The sequence below is a fragment of the Danaus plexippus genome, chromosome 5 (genome assembly GCF_018135715.1).
Source record: "Danaus plexippus chromosome 5, MEX_DaPlex, whole genome shotgun sequence".
Lineage (NCBI taxonomy): Eukaryota > Metazoa > Arthropoda > Insecta > Lepidoptera > Nymphalidae > Danaus > Danaus plexippus.
This window is the reverse complement of record NC_083539.1, coordinates 8,942,805-8,968,850: the sequence shown is the minus strand read 5'-3', so window position 1 is coordinate 8,968,850 and position 26,046 is coordinate 8,942,805. Positions and strand designations below refer to the sequence as shown.

Here is a 26,046-nt window from a genome sequence, read left to right as displayed (position 1 = left end):
TTCCAAAAACATAATCTGTAGATACTGCAAGACTCCCGGGCATACCCTGGAACAATGCCGCAAACACGTATTCAATAACCAACGGTTCAGAAACCTCCATCAAAACCAAAATGTAAGCATTCCCATTCAAACTATGCCCAATATAAATTTTATGACCGAAGAAACTAATGATGAACAGCCTATTGAAAACCTTAATGATGAAAAGGGTTACGATACTGTTGACATTTTGGGACTGCCCAAGCCAAAAATCGGCACCCCAAAATCTAAACCGATTCCGCTACATGGCAATCGGAGTATCAATTCACCACTGGCATCGTTACATGATTCGCCAGTCTCCACTGTATCCGTGCAGCGACAGCAAAGTCTTCGTCTGCCAAAGTCCACTGTATCCGTGCAGCAACAGCAAAGGGTTCGTCTGCCAAAGTCCGCTGTATCCGTTTCTCATAATGAAACAAAAATCTTTGAAATCACAACAGATCCGACCAAAGTACTACTTCCTCATGTTATTATCAATTCATCAATTTCTGAAATTCCATTAATTTTGCTAATAGATTCTGGCTCAGCAATTAGTTTAATTAAATCCTGTTGTATTCAGAAACCTGTAAAATTAACAAAAGAACAAATAGATTTGAAAGGGATTGAACCCGACAAAAGTTCTACAAAAACTTGTGGCCATTTTCCCTTAAAATTATATTTATCCGATTCCTTAAAAAAATGTGTGAGTCATAAATTTCATGTTATAAATAAAATACATTTACCTTACGATGGAATCATTGGGACCGATATGCTCAATTCATTCGGTTGCAACATTAATTATACAACGAATAAACTCCAAATAAACGGAACTCAAATACCGATGTATTTTAATGAACCAATCTATACTATTCCTGCTAGATCCGAAATGATCATAGAATGCTCTGTTTCAAACCCTGAAGTGAAAGAAGGGCTCATATTAGACCAAAACCAATTCAAAGACATCCTCATAGCTAACTGTTTAGTGAGAGTAAAAGGTAACAATAGGGTTAATATATCCGTTGTCAATGTATCCGAATCTCCTAAATCACTTTGTTCCAATCTATTCCTTACCCTAATTTCAACTGACTCCGACACTATTACAGAAAATAAATCCCCTGAATATTCTATTAATACCGTACAATCCTATGGCTCGCTTTCGCGCACCCAAGAAGTTCTAAATCAATTAAGAACCTCACATTTAAATAACGAAGAAGCCAATGCTCTCCACAACATTTGCTCGAATTACTCAGATATCTTTTATTTGCCTGGAGATCCCCTATCTTTTACCAGGACTCTGGAACACGAAATCAATACAATGAACAACGAGCCAATACATGTTAAGTCCTACCGTTTTCCTGAATGCCACAAAAAAGAAGTTCAGAACCAAGTTAACAAAATGTTAAAAGACGGGATCATAAAACCTTCTATGTCCCCGTGGTCTGCTCCCATTTGGGTTGTTCCAAAGAAGCTAGATGCTTCTGGACAACGGAAGTGGAGAGTTGTAATCGATTATAGACGCCTCAACGATGTTACAATTGGTGATTCATACCCAATACCTAACATTAACGAAATATTAGATCAGCTTGGTAAATCCAAATATTTCTCAACTCTCGACCTAGCATCTGGATTTCATCAGATTAAAATGACATCAAAAGACGCAGCAAAAACAGCATTTAATGTTCCTCAAGGACATTTCGAATTTCAATGGATGCCCTTTGGTTTAAAAAACGCACCTTCTACATTCCAAAGACTAATGAACACAGTGCTCACAGGACTCCAAGGTACCAGATGTTTTGTTTATTTAGACTACATAGTAATATATTCTTATTACCTCAATTCACATATTAAAAATCTTGAGTTAATATTTAATCGTCTCAGAAAATACAATCTCAAACTTCAACCTGACAAATGCGAGTTTCTTAGAAAAGAAGTTTCTTATCTTGGTCATCTTATTACTGATAAAGGTGTGAAACCTGACCCTGAAAAAGTCAAAGCTGTATCCCGTTTTCCAATTCTAAAATGTCCTAAAGATGTCAAATCATTCCTACGCCTCATGTCGTATTACAGAAAATTTATTCCCGATTTTTCACAAACAGCGAAACCCTTAACAACTCTTTTAAAGAAAGATATTCCCTTTATTTGGCATAATGAACACCAAATAGCTTTTGAAAACCTAAAAGCACGTCTTATTTCACCCCCTCTTCTCATATACCCAGATTTTACAAAACAATTTACCCTTACATGTGATGCTTCCAATTATGCTATCAGCGCAATCCTTTCTCAAGGAGATCTGAATAAAGAACAACCAATAGCTTATGCCTCTCGAACTCTTAACAAAAACGAAATTAATTACAACACTACTGAAAAAGAATTATTAGCCATTTTATTTGGATGTAAGACCTTTCGACCTTACCTTTATGGTCATAAATTCATAATAATTACAGACCACAGACCTTTAAAATGGTTATTCAACCATAAAGATCCAGGAAGTAAACTACAACGGTGGCGCTTAAAGTTAGAAGAATTCGATTATGACATTCAATACCGCTAAGGCAAATTAAACTCTGCCGCAGATGCCCTTTCGAGATATCCCGTGAATCCTATATATCCAGAAAATAATGCAAACCCTGAACAACAGCAGCAAAATCCAAATTCACCCGACATCATGGATGAATTACAAAGTCTTTTAATGTCCCCACCTTCAGCTGTTGAAAATCTTCGTAACCCTGAAATGGAACAAGAAGTTTTAGACTATTTTAGTTCCATCAATAACGATACACCTGTCAACGTCGAACCCAATCCACAGCCTTCAACTAGCATACAAAATCCTGAAACTTTACCTGTATCAACGAATCGTAGCTCTCAACAATCTTTACCTTCTAAAAATCTACATTTATCTAACGAAAACTTACCTTTACCCGCTGACTCTAATCCCAAGACAATTCAATCCACTGAAAACCAGGATAAATCGCCTGACAATGACTATAGTAATTTCCTTAAATCCCTTTCAAGAACATAGAACACCACGATTAAAGAACACAATGAAAGTCTGCTAAAATGTACACAAAATTTAATAATAATACCAACTTCAATAGACTTAGACGAATCCATGCCCTATGTTCAAGAAATACTTGATAATTGCCCCGAAAATACTCGCGACGAATTTTTGAGACTAGAAAGAGACTACTTCACCACACTACCTCTTACAGTCGAAAATAAACACTATCTCTTCTTATTTACTAAAGTACATCACTTTGACAACTTTTCTTATCCAGTTGGCAGTGAATGCCTCGTACACTGCATATCTATGTTTGGTATTCCTAAACATATACTCACAGATCAAGGAACCAATTTCACAGCGGAACTATTTAAGAAGACATGTGAATTCCTTAAAATTAAACAGTTGTGGTCGTCGCCGTATCATCCGCAAACCCAAGGCGCCTTAGAAAGGTCACACTCTACCCTAAAAGAATATCTAAAAACATACGTCAACAAAAATCAAGACAATTGGCCTCGTTATGTATACACCGCGATGTTAGCATACAATACCTCAATTCATTCCACAACACATTATTCTCCTTATGAATTATTATTTGGACATAAACCTCGAATTCCAGACTCCCTATATGACGACAACTCTGCGGTAACTTATCCCGAATATGTTAAAATGCTTCAACACAGAATGAAACACTCTCGTGAAAAAGCCCTTGAATTTATACACAAATCTAAAGCAAGGTCCAAAAGTTATTACGATTCTCATAGTCGTCCTGCCACTTTCAAAGTGGGTGATTACGTCATGTTAAAAAATCATCTCAGGCTGCGAAAAGCCTTATCACCTTTGTGGAAAGGCCCATACAAAGTGGTCAAAATACACGGTAATCACACTTTATCATTATTAATAAATAGACGACATGTAAAACATCATTACGATGAAGTCAAACACGTTGATGTTCAAATATAATCTACTTAAAGTATTCCTTTTTATCTTATTTAAGTATAGACTAAGTTATATTCAATAACTATTATTGCGAATAAATAATTTTAATGTATCTCTTATTACAGCATTCTGGCCCAAGGCTATTGTCAACAGTATGTACACGAAATCAACTCGAGTCCTGGAATATATTTTGATCAAATCGGCGAACTTAAAATTAATATAGGTCATTTAGACATTGTAACCCCGATAGACATTTCTCACATTGAACGACACATTAAAAACATTAATTCCATTTTAAATACAACTCGTCACTTGTGTAAACAATTTCTAAGCGAAACTTCTAATAATAATTTGGAATGTAATAATGTTCTTGAACCCCTTACAATTAGATACAATGATATGGTTTCCGAGTATTCCTCTATAATCCATTTAATAAGTAGTAAAAGAGTTAAACGAGCCTGGGTAGGAGGCATCGGAACCTTGGCAAAAACAATTTTTGGGACTTTAGATGAAAACGATGCTATTAAATATGATAATGCCATTCGAAACATCCAAGACAACGAAAAGAGAATAGCATCTTTAATTAAGCAAAATATATTAATTACTACTTCTTCCTTAAGTGAATTTAATGATACTCTACATAAAATTAAGCTTAATCAAATTGTACTCAATGAAGCTATCAACAAATTCTCTATTTCTCTAAATAATATAACTACTCTTTCAAACATTTACGATATAGAAAATAATATTCATTCTATCCTCAATAGCTTAGAAGCATCGATACTTTCCTTATCATTCCAAATACAAGACATAACAAATGCAATTATTCTCACCAGCAAAAACATTCTTCATCCATCAATTCTGCGTCCATTGCAATTATACCAAGAACTTGTTGATAACTACAGGTACTTACGCGTAGATTATAAATTACCTGTAAGCTTAACGTTGAGCCAAATTCATGTATTAATGAATATTTCTAATGTAGTTTGTTATGGTTTAGACAATAAAATTATGTTTGTTTTAAGATTACCTTTAGTTTCCCCTAAGGAATATAATCTATATCATACAATTGCTTTGCCTACTCCTTATAAGAATGTTAACCCAAATTCCTTTAGTTTTATAATATCTAATACAAAATATATAGCAATGACCAAGGATAAGTTAGAGTACTGCAACTTAGAATCACTCAAGGAATGCAAAGCGATAAATCACCGTGAATTCATCTGTGATGTGATGACTGTATACCCTACAAGTGCAAATCCCAGTTGCGAAAGTGAAATAATGTCCAAAGTCGTTAATTTCCTACCAAAACAGTGTAAAACGCAATTTATTTACGGAAATGTTGACCTGTGGAAACCGCTCTCAAACAATAATTGGATTTTTGTGCAGTCGCAAACTAATAAACTTTATCTAGAATGCCAAGATAAAAATATAATTGAACTAAATATTATGGGAAGGACGTGGAAAATTGAAAGGAAAACGGCCACTCGATTTAATATAAAGATAAAGTTTAAGAATACAAAATAAAAGAATGGTACAAATTATAATTATTAACAAAATAGAATAATGAGTCTCATATTGAATTATAGGATGTTGGTCTAAAATTTTATCTGCCTCAGATGAAATTGAGTTTAATTCAGATCTCGATTCTTTAGTAAAGATATCAAGGTCAAAGTTATTTAATTCGATAGGAGACTCTTTCTTTATCTTAAACTTAAATTTGTCTGGAATACAGCAAGAGTCATTAATTATATTAAAATCGGATTTTATGGAGGTTACGTTAATTACAAAATTATTAAATTTGGGTATCAATTTAGTAGACTTACAATATGCCACACAATTGATAGGGACGTTTACAATACCTGTTCCCAGGGCCGGATTTAAACTCAATGCCGCTCCTGGGCACCGGAAAAAAGTCCGCCCTATTACTAGAATTTTACTTAAGGGGGGAAATACGTGTAGAAAGACGTTTTCATGCTGATTTTTTAATAATTTTTTTAAGGTATGAAAACTAATGTTATATATTGAAACTATCAGGTTATTTCATACATATATTTATATTTTTCCATATTTTACGACAATATAACTTGAAAAGTAGCGGAGATTTCAGCTGATACACATCGTAGGTTGTCTTTCGACTTAACAGTTGGTGTGCACTATAGAAGCTATAATTTTTATCTATAATCAATGGCACAGAAAAATTCATTTTCTTTTTACAATTACGCTGAATATAGACCTCCATCATAAGCGACATTTTTATTTAAACAATTTTTCTGTGCTATTGATAAGTTATATTGTTGTTTAATACGAATAAATACTCATAAATATACATATGTATAAAATAACCTGATATTTTCAATCAATAATATTAATTTTTTATACCTTAAAAAAAATTATAAAAATCAGCATGAAAACGGCCTTCTACACGTATTTTCCCCCTTAAACTTATAGTTTATGTATTTCATTTTTAAAAATTAAAATAACTAATTTATTGCAGAAACTTTTTTATATTATATATTCTAAAAACATAAATAAATATTTGTTTTTTTTCTAACAATTATAAATTTGGCACTAAGGCTGACTCATAATTATAATATATCAATTTTTTCACAGGCAAACACGTCTGACTTTTTGAATTGCGAATTGGTCGATTAAATCTTTGCAATCTAAACGTTGAGGTACGTAGGATTCGATGCATAGAATAGCTAAGCTATTGAGTCTATTTGCAGTCATTGTAGAACGTAAGAAGTTTTTAACTCTCTTCAAACATGAAAACGATCGTTCTGCGCTACAGTTTGTTACAGCTAATGTCATAAATATTCGATAGGCGATTTCCACGTTTGGAAACTCAGTGTACAGGTCGTTTGCATGCAACAATTTCAAAAGATCGGAAGGTGAATTCTGTTCTATCATTTTTTCAGTACAATAAGCATGGAAGTGCACAAATTCGTCATCTAATGAGGGCTCGAGATCTGAAGAATATACATTTCTTAAACGTTCAGCTCGTTTACTAATTTCTCTATTATCCAAGTTGCCAAATTCAGTGATAACTGAGAACTTTTCCTGAATTTTTTCATATGCTGCACATCTTTTGCGCAATTCAGAATCCAGATTGTCAAGAATGACATTAAAAGTATTAACTCTAAAATGGTCCCATCCTGACAGTTGTACATCTCCATCCCGTGATTCATCAGCATGTAATTTTCTTTTTCTTTTTCTAGAAACCGTTGTTTTATATTCTTGAATTTCCGAAATTTTTAAAGCCTTTTTTTCATAACTTTCAAATTCATTTCGCGTATCAGCAACAACTTTGATCAAACCATGATGATCATCGATCACTTCAGCAATGTTACAATCAACTTTTTGCAATCTTTGGCTAACAGCATTAAATCTTGAGAGTAAAAAATACCAAAGTATCTGCATAAATGCTGTCTCAAGTTGCTCTAATTGAATTCGAATCCCTTTAGCTTCTTGTCTTGTAATCGCATTTTGTTCGGTATCTTCTTCAAGAATAATCAAAGTCTCAATTATTTCGTTGAAATATTGATTGAGTACTTGAACTGCTTCATATCGAGCTGACCATCTAGTTGCAGATAACCATTTTAACGTAATCTTTTTTTCAGTATGTGATTGTAAAACTTCCCAACGGTGCGTCGATGCAGTAAAGAAGTTGTATAAAGCTTGTACTGTATGAAAAAATGAAGCAGCTTCTGACGTACATTCTACGGCGTGAACTCCAACTAAATTCATAGAATGAGCAGCACAAGGAGCGTGTTCTGCAAGATCATTCATTTCATGAATTCTCGCCTGTAAACCTGAATAAATTCCTGATACATTGTTCGCGTTGTCATATGACTGACTTCGACAGTCTGCAAGATTAAGATCAAAAAACTCAAGAAAAGATAATACAGCAACTAGTAAATCTTCAGCTTTATGTCCGGAGTTTTCAATAAACATCAAAAAACGTTCAACAGGCGTTCCATCTTTTTTCACATATCTGAGAACAAACGAAAGTTGATCGACGTGAGATATATCAGGTGTGGAATCTACAATAATGGCATAATATTTCGCTGATTTGACTTCTTGAACAATAATAGAAGAAACTTTTTGTGCCAAAAGCTGAATAAATTCTTCGTAGATAGTTTTTGATAGGTAACTTGTACTGCCAGATCCTTTATTTCCAAATTTTCTGATATGTTCTTCGAGAAATGGGTCGAAAGAAGCAAGGAATTCAATCAGCATCAAAAAATTGCCATTATTCGGAGAACCAAATTTTTCGTCACTTCCTCGGAATGGAAGCCCTCAAGAAGCCAAGGCTTTAGTAGCAGCGACTACTCTTCTCAAAACATTCCTTCAATACGAGATTTCTGTTTCTGTTTGAATGACTAAATCATGGTCTATCCTATTCTTATTATCTGATCTTTGCTTAAGGGTTAATATACATTTTTTATGACTTTTTGAGTGTTCATGCTCAGTAACACGAACGCCTGCATGTTTCCAATCATTAAATCCGGTTTTACCATTAAATGAACAATCTACACCAAAAAGAAGACAAGCTGCACAGAATACAGATCCTTTACTAACTGAGAAAATGAGCCACGGTCGTGGAACTTTTTCACCGTTATTAAATTTTCTAACAAATAGTGATTCTGATAGCCATCGTGAAGTTCCATCACTGTAATCACGTTTTGTACCGGAGAAATCCAAATTTTTATTTTGTTTACACCCATGAGTAGCTACATAATCTCTGGTGAAATTATTTATAGCCCATTCTGATGGATCATCGCTTATCACAATATTTTCCAACACAACCTCATCTATTATTTTTGTTGAGATTGTAGCTTGGAGTTCATCTTCATTATTTATATTATGTAGCAGCGAAGAAGTCGTGGAATTGCCAGTATCATTACTCGTAGACGAAGTCTGTTTTGAACTTGAGGTAGAACGTACATCATCACCTGTCAAAATTTACTTTCATTTTATTAACCTAATTATTACAATTAATAATAAATGCACATATCGACAAATAGATCATTATTAAACTGGAAAAAATATGGAATTTAACAGGATTGTCACGACAAACCTTCGTGATCCAAGTTTATAGAATCTCTACAGATAGATTCCGTTTTTTGTGTAACACGTTCTATCTTCGTAAAAAAATCATCTAGCTTGGGAGTTTTACTCAAAACCTCTTGTTCCTTTCTACTTTTGTCCAAAGCGCGCTTCCGATACTCAAATCCGCTCAATTTTTTGCGTCCATCGGCCATGCTTGTCAATTAATTGTATATTTATGCCCAACATCAATAAAATTTAATGCAGGTTAGATTTATGTAATCATGCCAAATGTGAAAACAAACTTCATCAAAGGAACCTATATACGTTTGTAAAACAGGCTGTAGGTGGCAGCATGCGCTGTTTCAACTTTATTAAATTCCAAATAATAGTTTAAAAAAACTCAAAACACGCTTTTTATAGAAAAACTAAAAAATAAAAAATAAATTTTAATAAATTTAAATTGAGAATAGTGTTAAAAATTTCAATATATATAAATTAATAATAGTGTGAATAAAAAAAAAATATTTTATTTTAAAAAAAGCGTGGGGTGCATGGTGTCAATAGTGATAAATATTTTATTGACAGATATGAGTAGAGTGATTATCATTTTGATAATATCTTAAAAAGCACCCCACGCTTTTTTTTAAATAAAATAATTTTTTTTTATTCACATTATTATTAATTTATATTTATTGAAATTTTATCAATATTCTTTATTTAAATTTATTAAAATTTATTTTCTATTTTTTAGTTTGATTTTCTATAAAAAGCGTGTTTTGAGTTTTTTTAAACTATTATTTATTTTTTACTTTTTAGTTTGGTTTATTTATAAAAGTGTGATTTTTTAGTTTTTTCAAACTATTATTTGTTTTGTAGAATGAAAATTCTCCTTAGTATTCGAAAATTTGTCAATATTACAGAAATCGGCTAAAGATAATTATTGGAAATTAAAATTAACATCAAGTCCTTTCTTATCGACTGTAGAGAAAAATTATAATAAATTAAAATTAAGTTTCTTACCGTATCGACTATAGATGAAAATTATATAAATTAACAAAAATCATATTTTGCAAATTGAAAAATGGAATAATTTTATCAAATTAGTGTATTGTCATCGGTCCTCGATAAATCTACAAAGTTTGAACGAAATCTGGCCGTTTAAAGTGGATCAACATCGAGCCCAAAGAAGTCGGTTACAAACATACAAACATACATACAAGTGAAGCTAATAAAAAGCGTGTAAAAAATATACGATTTTTCTTTTAAATTAAAATTAATTAGTGAAATCGATAAATTATAACATTTTTTTTTAATTGATTGATTGTTAAAGTTGATGTTTTAAGAAATGCAAAAAATAATTCCGAAATTTTTTAAATTTTTCAAAAATAAATACTAATTAAATTTCTTTAATTCCAGAAAATAGAAAAATCGATTATTATTTGAAATCTCCAAGGAAACAAATTGATTAAATCATTTTGATTATTAATTTTTACTAAAAAAGTGCCAAAATTACAATTCATAAATAATGAATGAATTGAATTTCTTGAATTATCAATTAAACAAAAAATTATAAATTAATAGAATTAATTAATTATATTGGGGAATCTCGATAAAACTAAAAAAAAAAATTTTATCACTTTCAAAATTTTGCCGCCCTAAAACATTTGCCGCCCTGGGCACTTGCCCCGACTGCCCCTAGTGTAAATCCACCGCTGCCTGCGAGTTACAAAACTCGCAAAGTTGAGTCTCCCCATAATGGACTGGTATTGTCGGAGAGACCATTTGCTCTGTTTGAGCAGATACAGAAGTGCCTTGCGTAGCGATAAGCACTTCTGCCCAGACAGGGACTTTGTGTTTCGTTTTGTGTCCCACGTTATGCCGAGAAACTCGAGGCATTGTGTCCTCATCATCTTTAGCGCCCCTGCTATATCGTCCTGTAAAGCCGATTTGGACTGGTTCGCACGCAAAAAATCGTCGAGATATACTACGCATCCGATGCCGTGATTTCTCAACAATTCTGCTATCCAATTGGTTACCGATGCGAACGTTCTTGGAGCCGATGCAAGACCGAAAGGAAAACAAGTTATTTGTAGCAGCTGGTGTTGATGCGGATCTTGGTGGTAGTTAAACCTTAAGAACCGTCGATGTTGTTTTAATATCGGAAGGTGAAAATGGGCCTGTCTGATATCTAATTTTACCATCCAATCTTCGAGCTGCAGAAAGGTTGGTACTCGAAAATGATTGAAAAGGCGAAAGGATTTTATCTACACCAACATGTTCAGTCGTTTGAGATTGAAGATGGGGCAAAATTCCCTGTTGGGTCTGGGCACTAAAAAGAACGTTGAAAGGAAACTGGGAGATGGCTCCGCACGTTCGATCACTCCTGTTTTTATCATGCTTTTGATTTCCGCTGACATATTGGAAGTAGTTTTTGTTCTGTAATATCGCATGACTATTTGACTTGGATAAATGAGAGGAGGCTGAAGGGAGAAGGGGATTCGAATCTCACTTAATAGTTTGAAAATTTTTTCCCGAGCTCCAAAATTGCGCCGAATATTTTGAAATTGTTTCAGACAACCTCCTCGAAAACTCGGACAGTCATTCGCCACGTTTATGCTTAATTGAGGATTGAAGCCGAGATTTCCGGGACCTTAGTTTTGTCTCGTAATTTATTAGACATAAATCTGGGGTTAGTGGACTGCTGCCGCTGGCCGTATTCCCCTTTTTGAAAAGTTTTGACGAAAAAAGGTGTCATAAGGTTGTTTACTAGTAGAGGCTTTCGGATTTTGATATAATATATCTTAGACTTTTGTTTAGACTCATAGTTTGAGTTTTCGTGTAATTTATTCACCCCTCCTATTTTCTGAAGGTAATCATGAATAGCTTTACTGTTAAAAAGATATTCTGAACTTGGGGGTATTTTATAAATAACATCGCGACTGAAATTCTTCCGGGATTTGTCTTAACAGTGCTTCCCTTCGTAAATTTATGAAATCTGCTCGTCTACCGCACACTATTGGTAATAAGTCATCCGTTATCCTGCTATAGTTGGAATCTTATGAAAATAATGATTCGATTTTACCAAACAATGAATTTGGAGTAAGTGATTCTTTTGATTCACTCGCCCAATTGACAAGTATCTGCAATGTTTTATGTAATTCCGCTTTTTGATTAAGTAAGGCATTAGTTAATCCAGCGAATGAACATTCTAATAAATAAGAACGGGGATTATCCTTTAACATTGTCGATTCATAACGTTTTGAATTCGTCGTTGACAGATAATTCTATAAAATTCGGGGGTAGCTAAATATTTCTTTTGTGTATCGGAAAATCTAATAGCACCAATCATCACAATTAAATCTCTGTAACTCAATTAATTTTTGAAGGTATTTGTCACCGGCTCTTTCGGTGTTGTACTAATTTCCGATAAATTGTTTTGTTAATTTGGTGATTAACAACAGGCCGCTCTAAATTTAAATCGTTTGACTGTATTAAATTTGTATTCTCGTTGCCTTTCGTTAAAAGATTTGTTAAGAAGGCAATTTGTTGAGATAAAAATTCAAAATGAGCGTAACTTACGGTATTTGATTCTTTTCTTTTTTTCGACTTGCTGGACTGCCACCACAACTATCAGACAACACATTATCACTCTCGCATGAACTCGTTAATGATGACCGTATCCGTTTCCGAGAAGTGGATTTTTCTTCAACACTTTGGTTTTTCATTTTATTAACAGAGAGGTTACACAAACACTTAAAACACTTTGTAAAGTAATTTCGCGTTAAACTTCACTTTCACTTACTGACTTGTTAAAGGCGCGAAAAACGACGCTATAATGAAGAATATCCATGAGTTGGGTGTTTTATAAAAGTCTCAATATAAAGAAAGTGGCGCCGCCTATACAGAGAGGTACTAAAACTGCTGGCAAAAGGCAGAAAGATGGTCGCTTGACTTAAGATGGATTCCGGATATTGATACGAAACAAATAATATATAGATGTTAGATGTTCAACAGTATTACAGGCGCGTGTGTTACGAAAATGTAGATAATGTTTTAAATGAGTGTCGTAGTCGATACAAAAATTTTAAAGACCTGAAGTTTTTCAAGTTACTTGCTAAAGAAAATTTTGCTTCGTATTGTTGTGAATTTCCAAAAGAATCGGACGTTGATCTCCGTAATACTCATGAACGTACGTTTGACGCGAATCTCCTCAGGAACGAGCTCCGATGTGCTTATAAATCAGATGAATTGAAAAAGTTAGGAATATTTGATCTTATTCAAAAGTTACATATAATTAATTTAACAGCCATATTTCCTGAAGTTTACAAATTAGCAAAATTAATTTTAACGATTCCAGTGAGTAGTGCGACAACTGAACGATCATTTTCTTGTTTAAAAAGAATTCATACATATTTAAGAAACACACAGGGCCAAAGTAGACTCACAGACTTGTCTCTTATTGCAATTGAAAAATAACTTATTACTGTTTTGAAACGGTCTTATCATTTTTACGACGACGTTATACAAAGTTATTTATTAAAAGATAGGCGCCTTGATTTAGTTTATAAACAGTAAGGGATTACTTATTCATGTGCGCGAAGTAAGCATTCTCAACAGCCCACGGCCTTTATAAAGGCCACTATGTATATCATTTAAATGACTTGTTTTATCATCAATCATTTATTTTGATATTCATGGTGGCCCCAAACAAACATCAATTGATCATCATGAGCTGGCCATATTAGCCACAGAACCGACAACCGTTGGGGTAAACGAGTTCTTGAGTGGGGACCGCGTCTCGGCAAACGTAGTGTAGGACGTCCTCAGGCAAGGTGGAGTGACGATTTGCGCAAGATGGCTGGCAGGAGCTGGATGCGAGTAGCCGAAAATAGATCTCAGTGGCGTGCAATTGGAGAGGCCTATGTTCAGTAGTGGACCAGTATAGGCTGATGATGATGATGATGGATAATTAACTGATATTATTGTCAAAAAAACGAAAAATGTAGCACAAAACGCGGGGATACAGGCAGAGTGTGTGAGGACTTTTTATTGACACTCTAATATTAAGTTTAGTATCTGTTCTATTGCGTAACCAAATTATTTCACCTTTGATCTAAATTAATTACCCAGGCCATATGTAAGTTACGAAAACATGAAAATTCTTTAGTTGGAAATTATATATGGAGAACAATATGTTTTACGCGGACCACAATGAGACGAAACCTCTTAGCCTTCGATGGATTCACCGTGCGGGTGCCGGGTCCATCGCGTTGCAGGGAGAGGAGGTTCAACAGTGCCTGGGACTTGCGACCCAGGTGTAGGTTTAAGGGGCCCCTAACTAACGCGCGTTAAACGCTCACCTCCACTGTCCCTACCTTGTATTACATGAAAATTGTTGTAAGACGTAAGTTGTTGTAAATCTGTCGTCGTGATAAAGAAGAGCATTGTGAAAGAAAGCGATAGCAGAATACAGAAACAGAATAACAATTTAGCTGATAGGAGGACAGTAAAACAGAATATAACGACGAAATTTGGCTAATTAATAAAATGTGTTCATATTTCAGTAACCTCAGAAAAAAATAAAGAAAAATTTTTCGATAACGGAAACTAGTTTTTGAAAATAAGTTTTATTTTTGTGTTTAGCGTCTTATTATTTTTGTCACGTCAATTTTGTCTTGTGTAATGAACAATGGTCTTGTCACGAGTTGACGCTGTGTTATCAAACTTCATCTTTAATAATAAAAAAAAACAACCCCGCTGTGTCCCGCGCCTCACGACTAGCGATGACAACATGTCTTTTTATTAAACACTACAAAATAAGAATATTTATAATTGCTTTTTTATAATAAACACTTCATTCAATGGGAGTATAAATTAATATAATCTTATTTACTGAAGAATAATATATATTTTTTAGTATTTTTATAATTCCAAAAGTCTCACACAAGTATCATGTTTTAAGGTTTGCTGAAATGTATAGTAAAGAAAATAAAACTGTATGGCAGCGTTTGTTACTCTCATCAGGATATATCAAGAGAACGCCTCACCAGATTTATTAAAAAATTGTGATGACCGACCGCTAGCTTTAGGACCATTATTTCTAACGTTCCATGTACAACTATTCCTATAACTATACCTATTCCTGTGACTTTCATACTTTCCGCTGACCACTGCCAACTGACCACTGACCAACCTGTAAAGGAAAGACCTACCGAACTTTAGCTCTTCGATATAGGCGGGTCAATATAAAATCCTTCCGAAAAAGCTGAGGAAGCTCATTAATTAGGTAGAGATCGTCTAATCTTAAAATGAACGACCCTCCACTTGTCGTTATAGTTTCAATGTGCTCGTGGAAATACAATATGCAAAGCTTAAGTTGTGAGCGTACAGCGATTTAAATAAAATTCGGACACTTAGTAGCCATCTAATCGTACGGTCAGTCCGTGTCTTGGCTTAGTATATCGGGCAGCGTGGTCTTTGTATGTCACGATACGTCCGCTGTCTGCCTTCACATCACTTATGCACTAGTCGCTAAACAAATCTAGCTTTTTCGTTGGCATGAAACGATAAATGCATTCGAAATATTTTATTAATATTGCCGAACGTCAATCAAGAAATATGAATCATAAAATAATACTTGGTAACGTAGTAGGTTGTATCTTAGAATAACACATTGAAATATGAAGCAATATTGAATATTAAATATTTATTTTATTCACTGATATCGCATCCTCGGGATCAGATTCCACGTTTATTATAAATTCAAAATCCATATCAAAACTAGTGTTATAATTCTTTTCTTTAATTGGGTTCAGTTCTGGGTGATTTGGATAAGGGGGTAAACTTAAAAATTCGCAATCTTTTGATCTGACCAGTTGGTCCAGGGCAAAATTTTTAAGTCTCTCTTTATTCTTTAATATCAAAACACCTGTATTTTTTTTTTTTATCGATTAATCAATGTTCTTCCCAGTCAGCCATGCTTGCATAATGCTTTTATTGAAATTTGAATTTGGACATTTTTCGAATATAACGTTATGATACGAAGCGTTGTCCATAACTATGACAACATTTTTTGGGACATTACACAGAAAACTAATGTCCCAGAAAATGCTGCAAGCTTCTGCTGGCTCGAAAGCCACTTTCTATAGCTTTCAAAACTCATATTGTCATGATAGTCACCAGTCATTCCTCATGTGTGTGGTGTGAACGTAGGTTTCATCGCTATTCGCAATATATCGGGCTTGCGCTTGTAATAAAATTTTAATGTTCGCATTTCTTCAAATTCCAAGTGAGAAGACAACATTGTGAGCCAGACATGATTTTGGCCACATGCGTTTTCTTTGTGAGGGTGATTTAAAAAAAATACGCAGCATGTCAGTGAATGCTCTAGCTGTAGCTGGTTTGTCCTCGTTTAATATGTTTGATGTGGTATGTTCATTATAACCAACTGCTTGGGCAGTTTCCCATCTAGCATCATTTACATATTGAACTTCGGTTTCAGCTTCTTATTTCATTCAGTGATAAACTTAAGCTATAATCTCTTTACCCTACAAAATTGTAAAAATGGGTATTAAGGAAGATAATATATTTTGAGATGAAAAAATGTGACCGCGGGACTTGCGCAATTTCTTCTTCAATCATTTTGCATTAACAATACGGCTAATTAAATTTACCTCTGAACCACAGGCAGGTAGGAAGACTGGAAAAGTACAACTTTTCACATCTATAAGGACTATAATGCCGTACCTGCCTGTTTGTATACAATTACGCATTCAATAATGTATTATGTAGTTAAAATCATTACAATCGCGCAGTAAATCCGAAAATATTAGTTTTATTTGTCTCAATGTTCGCGAAACTCTTAGATCTCATAACTTTCTAATTACTATTTGGATGAAAACCTAATGTACAGTAGCGATCAGTACGGATAGAATGCCAAGTACTTCAGCTGGAAGGATTGCACTCGCGGAGGAGCTCGTGTCCGGCGACGGAATGTGGCCAGTAAAGGATACATTAAAATAAATATACATCAATGTAAACATATATATTTTTTTTACTTAAAACCATTTCTTATACTAAAATTACAAACAATGTTAACTCTAAAACTCACCGTCTTAATTAATTTCAAAACAGTCAAGACATCATGTCCCAGCTTTGTATGACGCCAAGAAAAGGAAGCCGGGACATGGGTTGTTGCAATAATAAGGAGCATACGAGTGAGGGAACATCGGTAAAGTGTTATCTACTAGAGGGTTCCACACGAGGACACAGACGCGGGACACAGGAGAGGAGGCGGAACGTGAGACCACGCCTCACGGCTTCCACAACTTCAGGAGTCCGTCCTCGCTGTAGGTGGCCAGCAGGTTCTGGTGAGGGTGGTGCGTCATACCGATGACCGCCTTCTCGTGGATCTAAACAGAAACCGAAAGGAAGCGAGTGACGAGCAACCGCTGAGAAGATGTGGGAGGCAGCGAGAAGAATTACACTTACATTGATGGTCCTCTCGAGTTTGCCGCTGGCGGCGCAGAAGGCGTACAGCACGAGGTCCTCGGCGGCGCAGTACACGAGGCGGCCACGCGCTCCGAGCGCCGCGCACACCAGGGCACCGCCTTCCTCCTCGCGCCGGCCGCTGGTGAAGGAGCGCACGATCTGTCCCTGCATGTTCATGATGACCACGGTGTTGGTCCTGTTACACACCACGAAGTGATCCGGGTTCTTGGGCATCAGCAGCAGCGAGTTGACGGGCGGCTCCCCAGACCCCAGCGGCTTCAACGTCGCCGTACACTCCCCGGAGCGCACCGACCACACCTGCCAACAGTCCGATCAATAAGAACGGTCCAGCGGTCCGCGGCCACTGCCGGCCACTCCCGGCCGCTCCCTGCCTAAGAACGGTCAGAGCCTCACCTTGACCGTGCCGTCGGAGGAAGCGCTTAGCACGCTGTGTCCATCCGGGGTGAACACAGCCTCGTTCACGAACGACGTATGACCTCGAAATTCTTTTAAAATCTTTCCCGACTTCAATCCGTGGATCCTAGAAGTCGTGGACATTCATAATTATTATATTGAAGGAGCGAAATAACTTAAAGACGGCCTGACGCGCGGGTACCTGATGGTTCGGTCGAAGGAGGCGGACAGTATCTGAGTATTGTCTCTGGCGAACTGCAGACACGTGACTCCCTTGGCGTGGGCTCGCTCCAACTTGCGCTGCACCTGTCCGCTGGCGACCCTCCACACCTTGACGCGGCCATCGTTGGCTCCGGCCGCCAGCGTGTCGGAGTCTCTCGCGAAGGCCAGGCTGAGCACGGCTTCCTCCATGCTCATGTACTCTTCGAGCGCCTGGTACCGCAGATCCTTGCGGATCTTGCCCGTCGTGAAGTTCCACACTTCCACCAGCCCGTCCACGGACCCCGTCACCAAGTACTGGCCGTCGGGGGAAAACCTGCCGGTTAGAATATAGTTCGTGTCCGAACATCACACATTGTTTTTTTAATATTGAGTGAGAGATTTGTTTGTGAGAGCTTCTTACTTTGCACACTCAACATGAGATTTTTGGCCAAATTTTATAATCTTTGACACTTGTGTCGGGTATTGGTCATCTTCTTCGTCCCTAATAGCAGCTTTGCCTCTGAACAAATCAATGGTGGTTCCTGAAAACATTATCAGAAGTTATTTTACTTACCAAAAGTTTCGTACTTTCTGAATAAATACTAGAATTTAATTTAAAATACCAGAATTCATATTTGTTTACTTTTATTTATCCTTGTAATATGACAATATTCAGTCATCTTATCACACTTCCTTTTGTCAGATCAATCATCCCATCCTCTTTTTATAGAAGCAGAGATAACATAAATGTTAGTTTCTGAACCTCCTCATCTAGGCACTCTACATTTATCAAGTTTGTTGCTCACATATTAATTCCTGCTTCGATCAATATTTTGTGAGACTCTCTTTGAATACATTTCTAAATCTTTCATCGAACACTTTAGCCAAATACTTTATTAGTGTAATTATATTGTAAGATTTGTCATAATGAGGTTCATGTTTCTCAAATCCTTTAAATTATTCCAGATTTTATATGTATGTATTAAGAAACTTAGTAGGATAAGTGATAAACAATATCTCATTCACGAGAATCAAAACATAATATGAAAAATAAGCAAAAACACAAGCGAAACACCTGGCGGCAGTAGACCCTGATGCTGCTGCCACTTCAGCGCCTGACCCAGCAGCGCTAGGAGACGTGAAGATGGAACCACGGAGACCTCACCCGCCAGTGCTGCGGCCAGCGCCGAGCGTCGCCACTCCTTGCCACCTCCCGCACCTCCTGCTCCCCCCGCACCGCCCGCACCCCCTGTGCCCCCGGGACCACCAGCTCCGTATGCTTCCCGAGGATCGAAATATGATCGAGCCAACATATTTTCTATTCAAAAAAGTGACATTGTGAAAGCATAGACAAAGCTAAAATTAAACAAACATAAATACATTTTCATTTAATTCTTACCAAGATGCATGTATCTATCCGTCTCCTGTTGCTTCATGAGCAAGCAGGGCTGGGTTTGGCGCAACAATGTTCGAGCGGCACCCAGCTCACGTAACTCAATGAGTTCCAAGACCACTTGTTCATATAAATCCATAAGTTTCTTATCAGGCAGCTTTAATGATGCTGTTGCTTTTAACACGGTATCCCAGTGACCATTATTTATGTCGGCACAAAATCCATCAACACTATCAACTGTGTTCAATGAAACCCCTGTCTCCTCCTGTGGGCACACATAAATTTTCAACCATCACAATGCATTAGTTTATTCAAAATTTATTGAAAATTTAAAGTACCTGTAACGTTTGCAAAGTTTTTGTGAGGTTAGACTCCTTCAAGTATTGTTGTATCAGACGGATAACACTACAAAAAACAATATATTAACATCTAGAACTCTCCGTTATCATAGTAATATGTACACAATTGAAGCAGCATCACTTACTCTGCAGATTCAATTTCGATAGACATAGTAATTGTAAAGAAATAGCAACTTTTCAATATTTGAAGCAATTGAAATTAGGAGTGTATATAAGTAAGGATCATCTGATTTATTATTTATATTAGGATTTATTTATTAACTGTTATAGGATCTATAAATTGTATAATCCTAGAAAGTTGAATTTAATTTTTTGACGATAGCTTTTAACTCATTAATGCTTGTTTGCTAAACATTTCTCGCACATGACATTGACAAGTGACATATTAAGCGTCATTCATAGAAACTAGATTTTTTTGTAGAATAGTAATGGGACTATTAAAAGAGCGCTCAGTTATTTTCGCTACTTTTTTAATAAGAATTAACAAACCTTTCAATGTCAATGGAAAAATTTGTAATAATATATTTTTAAGGTAAACTAATAAGCATAAATTGATTGAGTCTTTTCTCAAAAAAATCGTGTTAATCAACAGCGCATGAGATGAATGAAAATAACTGTTTATAAGAAATTTTAATTTAGATATTTAGCTAGATTTTAGGTACTTTTCTTTAACTGTTTTTTTTTTTTGCTAGTTTAGTATAGTCAAACATTTTCCTGTTCATTTAAAAGAAAATAATAATTATAGAGGGGTTTCGAAGGATACATTTTCATTATGAAATAATTAATGTTAAGGGTTTGAAGAATCTACAGTACTTGCAAGCATATAATATTACACTGGATGAAACAAGTTTTATGTTTCATTAGATCAATTATTATAGACGAAACTTCTTAGCGTTCAATGGCTGCACCGTGCTGGTGTCTGGTCCATCATGTTGCAGTGAAAGGTGCTGCAACGGTGCCTGGGACTTGCGGCCCAGGTGTAAAAAGTAGATAAAAATCTCTAATAATAATATGGAAAATAACAACGCACTGTAATTATTTCGTTCACATTTTATATTTATAAAGTATAAATTTTCCTTTAAAAAAAATATAAATATTTATTTACAGGTGACAACGAAATCAACTCGACGGAGATCAGAAGTCGTCGGGACGATCGGCGCAGTCGGTGGAAGGCGGAGAATGCTGCGGCGGCAGGGCGGGCGGCACCAGGCGCGCGTTCGACAGGTAAGGGTGCAGCAGGGCGGCGCGCGCCGACACGCGCTCGCTCGGCTCGTACCGCAACATGCTCTCGAACAGGCTCGCGGCGTGTGGGGCGTGCGGCGGAGCCCGAGCCGCCGCCGGCAGAAGCAGGCGGGCCTCGCGGCGCGGCCAGCGAGGAAAGGCGGCGCGGTAGTCGGGCAGCAGGCGCGCTCCGGGCCACACGTCCTCGCCGGGCGTACCCAGGGCGCGGAACACTCTGAACAGCTGATCGATCTCGCTGTCGCCCGGAAATAGCGTCCTGCCGCTGGCCTGGTGACACCACCATGTTACTATTGGAATGGGAACTTCGACAACACAAGGAAACTGAACGCTACCCTAGTACCATCTCGGCGTAGATGCAGGCGAGACTCCAGACGTCGACGGCAGTGGAGTAGAACTTGGCTCCTAGCAGGATCTCGGGCGCCCGGTACCAGAGCGTCACCACCTCGTGAGTGTAAGCGCGCACGGGTATACCGAAGGCGCGCGCCAGACCGAAGTCGGCCAGCTTTATGTGACCCTCCACATCCACCAGAAGATTCTGTGGCTTGAGGTCGCGATGTAACACACGATGTGCGTGACAGTAGGCGACTCCCTCTAACAGCTGTCGCAAGTAACTCTAGAAAATGATTGTTTTCTTAGATATAGCCCAAGTACATAGTAGGTAGATCACTTAAGACAGACCCTTAGTTATTTGTAAAAATTTCTTGTGTACTTATTTATTTATATATCAGGAAATATGTTTACAAATATTTATTAATTTACATTCTAAGAAAAAATTGTATTTGAGATTTCAACCTGATCACGAGACAAAGATAATTAATTGGGCTGTATTCTCCTATAATAAAATATCATTTAAAATCTTATTTAGTAGTAACTGTTTATGTAACAAAGGTCCCACAAACATGAAGGTGACTTATATTTTAAAGCTTTTATTTCTGTAAGTGAAAATATTTTTAAATATTTATATGAAAGTTATATCTTAAGATTTCTTCTGGTGACTTAAATATCCCATTAAGAATAGAAAATATTTGTTTTTAGAGTAATTCATTAAGTTTACAATATTTTTTACCACTCCACTTCGATGATATGGATTTACATTTGCATTAAGTGCTTTGCCAAGGTAATGGAAATACTTACCTCAGTATGTGTCGACTGGTGTCTCAGTTTTTAAAGATAGTTAAATATTTCTCTACCCCCATATTTTATCTTATACTTAAAAAACACAAAATTTTCCTGAAGATGTCTCAACTAAATTTAATTATTATTTGGGGATATAATGAAGTATATTCGGCAAAAATATATTGAATGACCACAGTAAAAAAGTAGAAAACATGTTAGTAAAAGAAAATCTAGGAAATTTTATTTTGAGTATCATCTGTTCATTTATAGTATGAATGTCATTAGATTTTTTATAAAGTATTTGGTAATCTATAACAAACCTTCACAAGATCCAGCTGCAGTGGTCCTTTGGTTATATCCATAAGCCGTTTGAGGTCCATGTGTAAAAACTCAAAGACCAGAAACAGCTTTGTATCTGCCAGCAGCACATCTAGTAAGCGCACCACAGCCGGGTGCTTTAACTCCCGCAATACTGATATCTCTCTGAGTGCAGTTGATGGGACCCCCTCAGGTTCACTAAGAATAAATTATTTTATTACAAATCACATCAATATCTAATTACACAAATCATCCAACCAAAAAGAGTCCAGGATTCGATAAATATTGAAACTCTGTATCTAATACCCCGGAAAGAAAAAGGTCTACGTCTTCGGAAAATTTTTGAAAGTTGCAGGCCATGTAGATGTTAAAGTACAGAATGAATAAAAATTTTGAGTAAAAGGTTTAATTTTTTTTTTATTTCATATAACTAACTACAGTAAACGTGGAATCTACATTCATTTAAATGTTAAATAATGTTAATAGTGTCACTTTTCGCGCCAAATATAACTTACTTTTCAAGTTTTATTTTCTTCAGAGCAATTTCTTTACCGGTTACTTTGTCTCTTGCCTTATAAACTACGCCATATGTTCCTTCACCAATTTTTTCAACTCTCGAAAAGTTTTCCATTGAATTCTTATTTATTAATATTTTATTGAAGAATTGATATATATGTAGCGTATGATCAATCTATTCGTTCATTATTTCAATGCAGTTGAAGTCTGACATTCATAAGACGGGATTCAGTCTCAATTTGATTATTGAATTCTTATTTCTGTAGATTTTAAATATTATCTGTAATAATGTTTCCACACACAATAAATGTGTCAAAATATCCTCACAAATACAAAGGGATGCTCTCTTTTATAATTCATGCATGATACATCTCCCATAAAAAATATGGGTATGTTAATATAATATTACTTATTAATAATTTTTTTCTAAGAAATAATTCGTGATAGTTAAATTTTTGACAGACTTATAGAAAAAATACCATCCCTAATATACTCAACACTTCATATATTTCAAGATGGCATGGTCAACATTGGTTATAAGTCTTACAAAAAATAACAAAGATTCATAAAAAATCATAAACATTCTTCTTTGTTAACAAGTAGTATAGGTTATATAAAGTTATAATATGGTAAATATTTTTCGTTTGAATGTTAAACAAAACCAATATAATTATGAGTAAATAATATTATTTATTATCTATATATCTATATACTGATAATCGCGTGTCTACTATATTTATGTAAAACTATGATTTTTTATATAATAATACTACATATTCAAATAAATTTCAAATTAAGGCGTGTTATTTGACTTGTTTCTTTATTCTCCTTTCATAATTTGCCTATCTTGAGGAACAAGGAACAGTGCAATGCCTATTCATCAATTATAAACCACATCAAAATATTTTAGCCGAATAGAAAAATAGAACGTTATTTAAGAATGCAAAAGTTTTGTTGCAAACATAAATTAGTGATGAAATTTAATCAATATTAAATGAAACTAGTATTAGTCGGATATACTACGCGGATTTTATTATTTAAAAACTACATAATCCCGAAATTTTTAAATAATAAAATCCGCGTAGTATATCCGAATAATACTAGTTTCATTTAAATGAATAAAACTCGCGAAAATCTTAGATCTCATTTAATCAATATTTTTAAGGGCAGTAGTAGTCAACTGTACAAATTATCTTTTCAACGGATCCGCTTTAACTTAAGGATATTCATTGTAGAATAGAAGTTCTGTTAAGATTAAATAAACTCGGTAAATCTCTATATTCAGTAAAAATATATCTTATTATTGTTCATTACGCTCATAAAGGTGTATCGAGTATGTATCTATTCCCATTTATTTAATGATGTCGTTGTTTACATTAAAACTTGACACTTGGCAGTGACATTTGTCAGAATCTAATAGCAATCTACCTAGTATCTACCTTCGACTACCTTTAACTTTTAAGGAGTACATTTCGAAATCAGGCTATTTACCTATGAATATTAATAATATTGTGATGTAAATAACAATTTTATTATAAGTTAAATCTGTTATGGCACTCGGTTTAAGATACTTCATTTATTCCGTGAAACATCCCAGATTTACTACATTGCGTAATATAATGACTACTTCTTCTAAGCTCGAAAAGGCTATGGAAAACTTACAAAACAACCCTTATTATGAAAAGTACGCTGATAGGATTGCTGCACTACAAAAAACCTCTCCAGAAGAATTTCTCAAGAGGGTAGATAGTCAACATAAAAATAAAGAACACGAAAAAAAAAAAAAATTTGCCGGACCAGTGGACACGCGGTACATGATATATACACTTAGAAATTTCGCTTAATATTTTGTTTAAAAAAATCTATTATTCAATATATATTTTATTTTAGCCAATTTTCTTCAGTACTCAATCCTAAAGGCCATCGGAGTGAAGGTGCCAGTGTTGAGGATAAAAAATTAAATGATATTTTAAAGTTAGAGTTGGTGCTAGACAAGAGTGCTGCAGAAGTCCAAAATATCTGGGAGGAGTATCATAAAGATAAAGAAGTGATATCTGCCACAATCCCAAAGGATTCTTATGTATCCATTGCACAAAATATGAAAGAATTTCCAACATTCTTGTTTCCACTCCCACGATCACAAGGCTATGAGTTTATAATGTGCCAAAGTTTTGGGAATGCTGTTCATTTCACTCCACTTTTAGCTTTTCAGGTAAAATAGTAATTTCTACATGTTCTCACCTTCACTCAGGTGACAAGTTCACTTTTGATAGTTTTTATCTCTTCAATTTCCTTCTCAACTTTTATTTTCAACAAAACTGATATTAACTCATTTTCCAATATTTGGCCAAAGCAAATTCAGGGAGTTAAGAAAAATTGTTATTTTAATATTCTTAAAGAATAATTGATTGCTGTGTATACATGTAGAGATATGTGTGCCTTTTGGTGTGAATCAGAATGAGGTAGTACATCAATAAGCATATTTTACAATGACAATTACATTCATGAGTTTGTAAGGATTTTCACATCTATACTTGTCTTTCCTTTAAGTAACCGTTACAATTGCTTGTATGTTCAGTCTAATTAATATCATCACATACCTACCAATTCAAGGTACATAAAGAAAATGCCCCGGAGTGCTTGACTATGGTTCATTATTTAGAACTCAAGGAAAAGGGAATTGTATTGATGAGAGGGGATTATGACAAGGTAAAACATTACATTTCATTATTTGTTATTTGTAAACCGACTGGACACAATTTAAATTATAATGATTAATTTCAGAATGTTCTTGATGGAAAAGAAGCCCAGTGTCTGGCCAACCAGTTCCAGATGTATTACAGCGGGAAGGATCCCAAGAAAGTCACACTCTTAGAACTGTTCAACAGAAGTCCAGACACATTCAAACACATGGACTTGATTGAAGAATTAGAGAGCATACAATTAGTTTAAATTTTTGGGATACATTAAAAATTAGATAACGCAAATAT

At 35.3% G+C, this 26,046-nt stretch overlaps 3 protein-coding genes across 3 annotated transcripts; 1 reads left to right on the top strand and 2 right to left on the bottom strand.

Annotated features, from left to right (window-relative positions):
- Positions 1 to 17,036: 17,036 nt before the first annotated feature.
- LOC116769052 (WD40 repeat-containing protein SMU1) lies at positions 17,037 to 20,227 on the bottom strand. The gene is made up of 9 exons (XM_032660029.2): positions 19,990 to 20,227; positions 19,844 to 19,910; positions 19,512 to 19,770; positions 19,188 to 19,430; positions 18,534 to 18,654; positions 18,114 to 18,446; positions 17,912 to 18,038; positions 17,498 to 17,815; positions 17,037 to 17,418 (listed from the first exon to the last, which is right to left on the bottom strand). The coding sequence occupies exons 1-9, from the start codon at positions 20,013 to 20,015 to the stop codon at positions 17,320 to 17,322; spliced, it is 1,593 nt and encodes a 530-aa protein (XP_032515920.1). The 5' UTR covers positions 20,016 to 20,227; the 3' UTR covers positions 17,037 to 17,319.
- Positions 20,228 to 20,896: 669 nt separating this feature from the next.
- On the bottom strand, positions 20,897 to 23,308 carry LOC116769199 (cyclin-dependent kinase 2-like). Its single transcript, XM_032660230.2, has 4 exons — positions 23,056 to 23,308; positions 22,543 to 22,738; positions 21,447 to 21,719; positions 20,897 to 21,373 (listed from the first exon to the last, which is right to left on the bottom strand). The coding sequence occupies exons 1-4, from the start codon at positions 23,169 to 23,171 to the stop codon at positions 20,999 to 21,001; spliced, it is 960 nt and encodes a 319-aa protein (XP_032516121.2). The 5' UTR covers positions 23,172 to 23,308; the 3' UTR covers positions 20,897 to 20,998.
- Positions 23,309 to 24,460: 1,152 nt separating this feature from the next.
- Positions 24,461 to 26,043, top strand: LOC116769056 (ATP synthase mitochondrial F1 complex assembly factor 1). The gene is made up of 4 exons (XM_032660033.2): positions 24,461 to 24,866; positions 24,947 to 25,268; positions 25,670 to 25,765; positions 25,841 to 26,043. Exons 1-4 carry the CDS (start codon positions 24,607 to 24,609, stop codon positions 26,006 to 26,008), a joined length of 846 nt encoding a protein of 281 aa, XP_032515924.2. The 5' UTR covers positions 24,461 to 24,606; the 3' UTR covers positions 26,009 to 26,043.
- The last annotated feature ends 3 nt before the right edge of the window (positions 26,044 to 26,046 follow it).